Source organism: Mercenaria mercenaria, chromosome 14, assembly GCF_021730395.1.
Source record: "Mercenaria mercenaria strain notata chromosome 14, MADL_Memer_1, whole genome shotgun sequence".
NCBI lineage: Eukaryota > Metazoa > Mollusca > Bivalvia > Venerida > Veneridae > Mercenaria > Mercenaria mercenaria.
Window position 1 is genome coordinate 16,868,900 of NC_069374.1, and position 11,010 is coordinate 16,879,909.

General features: G+C 37.9%; 1 protein-coding gene across 1 annotated transcript; it reads right to left on the reverse strand.

The window, feature by feature from the left end:
* Positions 1 to 2,098: 2,098 nt before the first annotated feature.
* LOC123534753 (uncharacterized) lies at positions 2,099 to 10,658 on the reverse strand. Its single transcript, XM_053522986.1, has 3 exons — positions 10,528 to 10,658; positions 8,401 to 8,739; positions 2,099 to 3,588 (listed from the first exon to the last, which is right to left on the reverse strand). Exons 2-3 carry the CDS (start codon positions 8,730 to 8,732, stop codon positions 2,232 to 2,234), a joined length of 1,689 nt encoding a protein of 562 aa, XP_053378961.1. The 5' UTR covers positions 8,733 to 8,739; positions 10,528 to 10,658; the 3' UTR covers positions 2,099 to 2,231.
* Positions 10,659 to 11,010: the final 352 nt, after the last annotated feature.

Sequence of the window (11,010 nt, forward strand, 5' to 3'; positions counted from 1 at the left end):
TATCATGCATGGCCGACACGTTCCGATTCGCTGCACAAAATGGCCGCCAGAGCTAAAGATAGAAAAATATTTTTCGGCTTTCACAGGTCAAATTGCTGGCTGGATTTCGTCGAAACTTCACAGGAGTGATCAGTAGCAGTCCTAGTTTTGCATGTCGATGGCATGTTCCGCTTTGCTGCACAAAATGGCCAACAGAGCTAAAACTAGAAAAAATCCTGCCTTTTCTTTGCAGGTCAAACTGCTAGACAGATTTCGACGAAACTTCACAGGAGTGATTAGTACCAAGCCGAGTTGTGCAAATTACCGACACGCTTCGCTTCGCTGCACAAAATGGCCGCCAGAGCTAAAGGTATACATAGGTGGGGGGGGGGGGGGGGGGAGATATATATTTTTGTGACAAAACCACCTTCTAGTTGTAACTGCATATGTCTAACCAGATTAATAACGACATTAATATCGTACCGTCGTATTCAGTATTAATGACTTCTGCACCACAGCAATCTGCTATTGCGAGATACAAAGTCGACCTCGACAGCACGATGCCATTGTGAGATATTAGACCGCGACAGCATGGCAACACGATTCGATAGTACCAGCGGATTTAGAAGGGGGCGCACCCGGCGCGCGCCCCCTCTAAAATCGCCGGAGCATAGGTAATTTGTATTATGTTCTGGGTAAAAAATGTGCAAAATATACATTTTTCTCGCTCGCTACGCTCGCGTGCACATATATTGTCTTTTGTTCTGACTGAAGAATAAAAGGTATGCATTTTTTCTCGCTCGCTACGCTCGCATTGATAATTTATCTTTCGTTCTGGGTGAAAAATATGCATTTTTTGTCCCTCTTGCTACGCTCGAATACGTAATTTGTCTTCTGTTCTTGGTGAGAAATATAAAATATGCATTTTTTTCTCTATCGCACAGGTAATTTGTCTTATTTTTGTTGAAAAAATATGCATTTTTTTCTCGCTCGCTATGCTCCAACATTTAAAATCTGACCAATTTGGCATGAGCTCCTATAAAGCTCTTCACAGTTTTTATGTTAAATAGTCCTAGGTTAACCTTCCCAATAAAATCCTTAGAAATTGGGCTAAGAAATTCCGAGGTACTTGCCCAAAAATAAGTCTGACAATTTATAAAATGTGACTATAATTAGCATGTTATTCGGGTTGATTTTGTCACAAAACCTGTCCTTTGTCAATAGCAAATAAAGTACCTCAGAACGCCCAGAATGCACCAGATGGATCCATTATTTTCAAAATTTTCCGCGGGAGCATGCCCCCGGACCCCCCTAGAAATATTTTACGCCCCCTCTAACACAAAATCCTGTAGCCGCCCCTGGATAGTACAGTAACACGATGATACAACAAGACAACACGACGTACTGTCGCACCCCTCATTGTGCTATCGCGTCGTGGTATCGTGCTGTCGCATCGTGTTGTCTTTAGCATTGTATTACCTTACTGACATATCTTGCTGTGGTGTTGTTGCATAAGTGCGACCTTTAACAAAAATTTAGATATATCAAAGAATTGTCCGTTTTTCGAGTAAAGCCTTTTAACAAGTCGAGGAATTGTGTTTAAAATTTAATCATAAATGCGCAAATATATTTACTTGCGTTTGAGAAACAAAAATTTGTATGTCACCGATTTCGTTTTTCCAGTAGGACTAATTTTATTTCCCCACACCGAGCTTAAACGCAACGTTATTTGGTGGTATTTTTAAATTACTGAACGTTTCGGACGATTTCAGAAAACTTGTACTATGGAGCATGTTGTCGATATTTCATCGTTAAAATATACGTTTAGTGAAAGCATATACTGAAATATTTTAAGAAACGCCTACTTTTAACAATACTAAAGGTCGATAATGACGCTTAATATCTGAAGCATCGGACAATTTATATGAATTTTGTAAACGCCCATTCTATGAAACACAGCACAAGCTCCATAAGTGACAACGTTACCGTGTCCAGTAGTTCAGAAAAATCGAAAACCGTGTAAGATTGTATTCAAATGGCAATATTTAAGGTGATAAATAAAAGTAACTTGTATTATTTTGTAGTTTTGACTATTTTTTTAATACATATACTGCAGTAATGGTTATATTTTAACATCAAACTATTTACAGGTAGGTTGCAAGAATGAACTTTAGTTTGGTAATTATTTGGATGTCATTAAGCACAGATCTGAGTTGCTTTGAAATTTTAGAAGCACAAATGAATACGTAAAATCAGTCGTATATATCAAACATAATTACTTTGTCAGAAACAGGACATGTTACGATCAAACGATTCATTTTGCTGTCATAATGCAACGCAATTGAACTCTTCAGACCAGCGTCTTTGGCTACAAACTCTCCGAGGTTATTCCCATTCTTAGCAAACATCACAATATTGGGTGAACTGAATCCAGACAGGAATACTGTTCCATCACAAGATACACATACACCTTTTGTGCTGTCAAGCCTTATATCCCGTAGTTCTCTTTGTACTGTACAATCTTTTCCCAGACAGACGGCCCCATCACTGTTGTCTGCTACGATAACAGTTTCCCCACTGACTGCCATATGTTGAGTAATCGATTGAAATATATTCTGACCATTGACATCTTGGCTTATAGTTTTTAGTAGACTACCGAATGTACTGTAGACATTGACACCACTTTCGGTAGATATCCACAGCTCTCCAGCAAAGTAAACAATTCCATAACATCCCCCACCTTCTACAGATATTTCTCTTAGTTTAGACAATGAACTGCCGACTGATATAAACTGAACCTTGTTGTTGAACATTTTCACAGCGACTTCATTCTGACCAGTGCAACAGATACCCATGGGAGAGCCACCTAGGTCACAATGATCCTTGATACTGTAATTCATATCAAGCTTCTTAATCTTTCTATTATCGCAATCAGCCAGTATAATCGTACCGTCCTGTAGCTGACATACATCAGATATATAACATCTGCCACGGTCGTTTTGCATTCTGATATTGATCTCCTTCTTTGATTTCACCTTATATATTCTTTGGGCAGTTTGACGTTCATTTTCTGTAACTGTATTCACACGTCCTAAAGATGTCGCTGTCAAAATGGTGGTCTTCAAATCTGTATTTTCTGTAAAACATAAAGCTTTACTACCTGTCGCCTCGCGTTCTTCAACCAATTTTACTGCATCATTTACAGTCTGTTGTATCAGTTTCATCTGAACAAACTGTTGTCCTGCTTCTATACTGGTAAATGTCTGCAACTGGCTACTTACAGTCTCAATTTCTTTTTTCGTTTCTGCCGTCTTGTTGATAGTATACTTCAGGTCTTCTTTCTCCGAAGTATAGTCCTTGTTAAGAGTGGTAATTGCTTCATGTTTTAATTTTCGGATATGTTCTATCAAGTTCCGCTCAACTTCCTCGATTTTGGCAAGTATATCGACCCTTTGCTCTTCAAGGCTATCCATGTTTTTCTGTGTTTTCTTATCAATGGTAATAAGACGCTCTTGAATATTTCTCGTCTTCATCTCTAAATGCTGTACCTCTTTTTGGTGAACGAGAGATGTGTGCATGTCTTCAATTTCACTAACGTCATTACACGACCTAAGAAACAAATGAAAACGAGCACTTTATATTAACCGCATTATGAGAAAGACAAGAAACGCTCTGTTAAAGTAACCCAGATACTAGTATTGAGGGGGGGCGAGGGTTTAGGTGAGGAGTGAAAGGGGGAAAGCAGGGTATGTGTTTGCGGTGTTGGTGACAGGATATTTAAGGGCATGATACTGAATAAATTTAATTTTTGGGCGGACAGGTTGGTAGGGGAAATTGGGGGTTATTTGTACTGTACATTGGTGCAGTTTGCAAGTCGTCTTATCACCACCTCCCTATATTCCAAGTTTCAAGTCAATACCATTAATACTTTTAAAGACATGCTCTTGGCACGAAATATGATGGGCAATTCTGACCTTGACCTTTGGCCTACCACCATGGTTCATGCATTCTACACACCGTACTCGTCACCACCGATCTACATCAAATGTTTGGAGTCAATACCTTGAATTGTTAACAAGCTATGCTTCGGACACTAAATATGAGGGACAGATTTGGCCTTTGAGCTAAAATCGTGACCTTGTCCTTAATCCTATGTAAAGACTAGGTTCATGTTCTCTGCACATCGTCTCATCACTACCTACTTACATGCCAACTTTAAAGTAAATACCTTGAACGGTTAAGAAGTTAATAAAACATACTCTGGGCACGAAATATAGTGGACAGTTTTGACATTTTAGTTCATTTGAGACCTTGACCTTTGTCCTACAGAGCCGGTTCAAGCGTTCTGCACATCATCTCATCGTCACCTACTTATATACTAAGTTTATAGTAAATTTCTCCAATGTAATGGTTATGAAGTTATGTTTCGGACACGAATTATGACGAAGAGACGGACGTTCAAGATTGCATATAGGTATTAATGCGGCTACTCTTTTTTCTCTCTATTGTTCCTTTAGCCACTTAAAAGGAAAATAGCCACATAAAAGCTTACGAAATGAATAACATCAATGACACCAAAGAAAAAGTACAGTTGCTTATTATTTTTATAGCCACCTAAGTATGCAAATGTAAACTCGGACGGACAGACAGACAGAGATACGCGCCATCACATTATTTTATACGCCCGTGGGCTTATAAAAATGACTCAGCCTTCTGGTGGCCATGTTTTTGAGGAATCTGAATAATTTTAACAATCTTCGTTTGTATGACTGTTTGTATGAAATCGGGCCAGTAGATTCATACAAGTAGATCTCAGCTATATTAAAAGGAAAAGTGACTAAGACCTATGGTTGCAATGACGATTTGTGTGAATTTATTTAAAAATCTGGCTAGCAGTTTCTGACCATGAACATTTTAAAATTTCCGCTATGTACATGTAGGGAAAAGTGACCGCTAAGAGATACGTTTTCTAATGAATCAATATAATTTGAACAATCTTAGTTAAGGTGACACAAGGACCATTTGAGGGAAGTTATTTTAAAATCGAGCCATTAGTTTCACATAGATTCTAGCATTCTTGTTTTCGACGCTGTTCGGCCACACTGTCGGGTTTTACCGGTCATGTAAAAGTTTTTTATTTAGTTAAAATCATGAAATAATTCTCTGATGAATCAACATAACGACATTCAGAATTTTCAAACTGAGAGCATGGTCATCATCTTAAATCAAATCAACAATAGTCACACCCAAACATAAATGCTGCAACTTGTTCCTCATTCCAAATATGCAACACATGCCGGTTGAACAATCCTGGAACATCATATCGTTTGCAATGGTTAAACGTCACAATGACACAATTATAGGTGCAATGGCTACTTTCCAGCTTTTGATGGTGGAAAAAAGACCCCGTGCCTCTCCGTCCATTATTTCATCACGGGCGGGCATCTTGGTATAGCCACCGACCTACTGTAAGCCGGCTGCATTGATGACTTCCTCGCATGAAGAATACAACACCTCGACCGAGGCTCGAACAAACATCTGAGAGGGGCGAGTGGTTCTATGTCAGAGACCTCAACCACCTGGCCACGGATGCTCATTTGGACACCCATTACTACATAAATGACGACTTTATCTTAAAGACAGAAAATTAATGAAGTATTTTCAAAGAAATTATTGGAGGTGTCCTTAAGACTAATGCGATACATGGATAGGTCCGCAACACTCAAAAACGTAATTATTACATCTAGGTCACTTAACTGTGTGTATTTACAGTAGATGTAATAAAATGTTCGGCAGGCCCGGATCCAGGGCCGGGCCGAGTGGGCCCGTACCCCACCCCTCCCCTCCCCTCCCCCCACCCAGTTGGCTGAGAAGTGATCTATACTCATCAAAATTGCATCCAACTACTTTGGCAAAGAAATATTTTTTTCTCAAAATTTAGACCCCAAAACGCGTCAGACACATCCATTTCACACCTATATTTCAAAAATTTCAAGGGGGAGACTCCCCTGACTCCCATAAAATGAGAGGAATAGCACTCACAGGATCTCAAAATTTAGAACAAAAAAATGCACAACAGCCCAATATTTCATACCTGATTTTCAAACTTTTCCATGGAGAGAGTCACCTGACCCCCTAAAATGACGGAGGTTAACCCTCATATACGTCAAAATTTAGAACACAAAATGTACAGAGCCCATCATTTCATACCTGTATTTCAAATTTTTCCATGAGGGAGAGCCTCTGACCCCACCCTAAAATGACTGGGATACTCCCTCCAATACCTCAAAATTAAGAATTTCATACCTGTTTTTTTATTATTATTCACGGGGTGAGCCCCCTAACGAGAGGGGAATACCCCTCAAGTACCTTAATATTCATACCCCAAAACTGCATCAAAGGTCATCATTTCATACCTGTATATCAAAAACTTTATGGGAGAAACCCCACTTCCCCCAGCCCAATCATGCACACAGAGCCCCATTCCCGCCGTAGCTACCCTCTCTCGGCACTATGCCCCGCCAGTCAAACATTTCTGGACCCGGGCCTGTTCGGTTCATATCAGAGCTGAATACAGCAGTTTCGTGTTCGAAACGAGTTCGCCAAGATAATAAATGCTGCTCCCCATAAATAGTGCAATTTATTGCTATGTTTTTAAAACAATTATTTATATACTGTATAATTTTAACATTTTACTTTTGATATCATTATCATATTAAAATTTATTTGGTATGTTTTCGCTTTTGAAAAAACAAATACCTATGGCACAAATAGACGAAGATAGACGAAGATTAATTAACTTCCACCGCAAGGTTTCAGAGGAGGTTGTTTGAAGAAAAAATGTGGACGGACGGTGAGTTATCACAATAGTTCACTCCGGCCACTTTGAGCTCAAGTGAGCTAAAAGGATATGAACATTCATAAAGCTAAATATACTACTTCATGTATGATTAATTATTCATCTAGGATTTGTTATGAAGTTACATTGTATTTAAGAAATATTTCCTTTCAGATAAAAGTATATTTAACTAGACCTATCACTGAATGTGATGAATGCACGTCTCCTCCCGTACGCACTGACACAGTACATTGCAATTTGACGCACACAAGGTTGCATAATTATGGACTGTATGTATATAGTATAGTAACAAAAATCAAAAGTCCCATAACTCTGCAGAATATTTATCTGAACGAACATACCTTGCACCATGCACAACTAGGGTCGGTACTGATCACTTGTGTGACGTTTCATTAAATTTTATGCAAGGTTTCGGGAGATTAGACGCGCAAAAGATGTCATATGCAGAGTGTATGTATATAGTATAGTAACAAAGAACGAAGTCCCATAACTCTGCAGAAACAATTATCTAAAAGAACGTAACATGCACCATGCAAACTAGGGTTGGTACTGATCACTTATGTGAAGTTTCATGAAATTATACATTTTTCATATTTTCCTTGAAAGCTATCTTTTGAAATAATAAAAATCTTATATGCAATTTTCAGCTCCTAATTCCTTTATTTAAGCATTTCATTAACTGCCTTATTTTTCTTTTATTTACAATATCATTTTTTCATTGTTACGTTTTAATAACTTATCCTACCAGCTGCAGAATCCTAAAGCATTTCAAATATAGTCGCCGGTTTCTACCGGCGACTAATAAAGTCCCATAACTATGCAGCATTTTTTCTGAAAGAACCAAACATGCACCAATATTGCATATGCAGACTGTATGCATATAGTATAGTAACAAAAAACATAGTCCCGTAACTCTGCAGAAAAAAATCTCAATTAACGTAACATGCACCATGAACATGTAGGGTTAGTAATGATCACTTGTGTGAAGTTTCAATAAATTGTGTGCGAGGGTTCGGGAGATAGGTGCGCACAAGATTGCATATGCAAACTGTATGCATATAGTATAGAAACAATAAAAGTCCTGTAACTCTGCTTTTTTTCTGAAAGAACCTAACATGCACCATGCATAATTAGGGTTACTACCGATCACTTGTGTGAAGTTTCATTGAATTGTGTGCATGAATTCAGGAGATTAAGCGCGCACAATATGTCATATGAAGACTGTATGTATATACATGTAGTATAGTAACAAATATGTCATATGAAGACTGTATGTATATACATGTAGTATAGTAACAAAAACAAAGTCCCTTTACTCTGCATTTTTTCTTAACAGACCTTACTGTTGTTACTGATCACTTGTGAGAAGTTTCATTAAATTTTGTCAAGGGGATGAGGAGCGTTGGTGCGCACAAGATTGTGTTTACAGACTGACGGGCAGACGGACAGACAGACAGACAAACAGACAGGCAGCCTGAAACCAGTAAAAACAACTGCGTTTTTCGGGGGTTACAATAAGCGATGCAACTTTTTCACAGGGGTAAACAAAGTAGAGCTTGTACCTATGTTCCTTTGCTATGCACTTTGTACAATAGACCATATCGTGGGTTCCACAGTACATTTCAATGTCTCTGTTTGGATGGTAACGACATTTTGTAGCTATAGTTATCATAGACCCTCGTTTAGTGACATCTTTGTCTAGTAGTTTATGTGAAATAAAAGCTTTTCTCCGGCCATGCTGGTTGGTACATTTTGTACACAGATACTCCTCGCATTCCGGACAGTACTTGACAGCTTCCTCCCTTATATGGTCTTCCCCACAAGGCGTACATGTGTAGTCAAAGTCCGCATCCGAACCGTCTCTGATTGATGTGGAGAGTCTTCCCGCAGCCATTTTAATGCTAACCAAACAAAAACAAGAAGTATCTTTAAAAATGATACACGGCCGCATTAGTCAATGCACACTTTAAGCTACGAAACGTGCATGTACTCTGCACTTTTACATACGATCGGGTATTTATAAAAGCAAAACAAAATGTAGTTTTTAAAGTAAAATGTTCATGTTTTTATGTAAAACATAATTTACAGAACACATATTTTACATAATTATTATATTAATCATACTCTATGAAACTCTGACACAAAAGTAAGACTAAACTAACAAGCTAACAAGAGCTGTCACTATTAGTGACAAATGCCCCCGAAGCTTGCCCAAGAATGCCACAGTTGTCTGCGCAAAATATGCAAGAATAGTTTAGGTATGAATCATTTTGTGACCTTAACCTGAGAGACCCGGGTCATAAGAGCAATACATCTTCTCAATGTGGTTATGTTTGTGTCCAATCGTTTTAAAATCCCTTGATAAATGGCAGAGTTATAGACCAGACAAGAAAAATACACTTCTAAGTGTGACATTGACCTTAGAGCTAGTGGTCTGGGAGTTGCGCATGACATGTCATCTCATTATTAAAAACATCTATGCCACCTAATTTTAGAACCCCTTCATCGATGAGTTATGGATTGGACAAGAAACAAACACAGTTACCATTTAACCTCTAAGTGTGACCTTGACCGTAGAGCTAGAGGAGTCTTGCACATGACACATCGTTTCATTATACGGAACATTTCTGCCGAGTAATTTCAAAATCCCTTGAGGAATGGCAGAATTATGAACCGGACACCTGTTAACTTTTGATTTCAAAGTGTGACCTTGATCTTGGAGCTAGGGGTTTGAGTCTTTCGCATGACACATCAACTCATTTTGGTAAATATTTCCACCATGTCATTTTAAAATCCCTTCACGGATGGAGTTATGGACCGGAAACAAAACTGACCCTGTTAACCTTTGGCCTCTGTGACTTTGACCTTGGTGCTAGGTGTCTGAATCCTGCGTCGTCTCATGGTAACATTTATGCCAAGTTATTCAAAATCCTTTTATAGATGGCAGAGTTACAGCCCAGACAAGAAGACGGCAAGGGAGATCACTGCGTAGGAAGTTTGATATTTGCCTTGCAATAATTGAGAATAATCTGACCTTTTCCATAGACATCCTAGGTAATCCTAGGTAAATTATGTCACGGGAACATGTGTAGGAATAAACAGTTATTTCTTTTCATCTCTGCTTTGTCTTAGTCAAACAGAAATTACGGTATTCTGTAACTATAAGGGGTTGCTATGGTAGGCTATTTATGATTAGTGTGAGATCTGAGTGCTAAATGATCATTCTCTGGTCTGTAATAATAGTACCTTGATGGTGGTTTGTTATATAGTATACTTTTGTCTCATTTACATATAATGGTACACTGTATAGTTTATTTTACGATAAATTGTTTGTTATAGTAGTTTGTTGCCCTTTTGTTTTCGTAGATCTAATGGGATATGTAAAAGTTGTCACAAGTTGTCACAAATGTGATAAGATATCAAACTTCACATCTTTATCAAACATAGTTTTACATGTTTCTAAATGTTAATTTATATCTTTATCAAAATGATAACACGTCAAGTTCCAATTCAATTTAAGAAAGGAAAAGTAGATTCCCATAAATGTTAGCCGACAACTATTACAGTATTTATAAATATAATCAGGTCATACATGTTTATGTCGTTGGGTTAGATTAAAGGCTGACACATTAAGACTAACATTAATGCTTGAAAACTTGCGTTTAAAAAAGCTTAGATGAAACACTTACCTTTTATTGTGTATATCAGTCTTTGAGAACGGTCATTTTGATTTCTACTTTCGATTTCAATTAAGCCGATATTTCATTCTATACATAGAGCGTGACGTCACACATTCCGTCTAACCTCTATACTAGGAACTGATAACTAGCCGATTTTGGATAATTGTACATACACTAAAACATAGTCCCGCGGAGGACGGTAAATTTTCAGAATCTACTTAATTTTTGCATGTTATTACAAGAAATGTGCGTAATTGTGATTACTTAAACTTTTTAAACCGTTATCGTTCTCCGACTCATGTCATAGAATTATTTTTTGACAAAAAGGAAAATCTACTTTCACTTTCCTATACTGTAGTATTGCAACGCTATTATGGTATATTAATATGGATCGAGAGACTTAGATATCATAAGATCAATGTCCTAAACGTCTAAATGATGCACAAATAGAGTGCTTAAGTCATGTCATCAAGAAGGAATACTGTGTGGCCT

What these genes read in the sequence shown, in the direction of transcription:
- LOC123534753 (XM_053522986.1), bottom strand. Translation starts at nt 8,732, where the DNA reads ATGGCTGCGGGAAGACTCTCCACATCAATCAGAGACGGTTCGGATGCG. An exon ending in TGCATAGCAAAGGAACATAG is followed by an intron (nt 3,589 to 8,400) that starts GTACAAGCTCTA and finishes TTTGTTTCTTAG; the next exon opens with GTCGTGTAATGACGTTAGTG.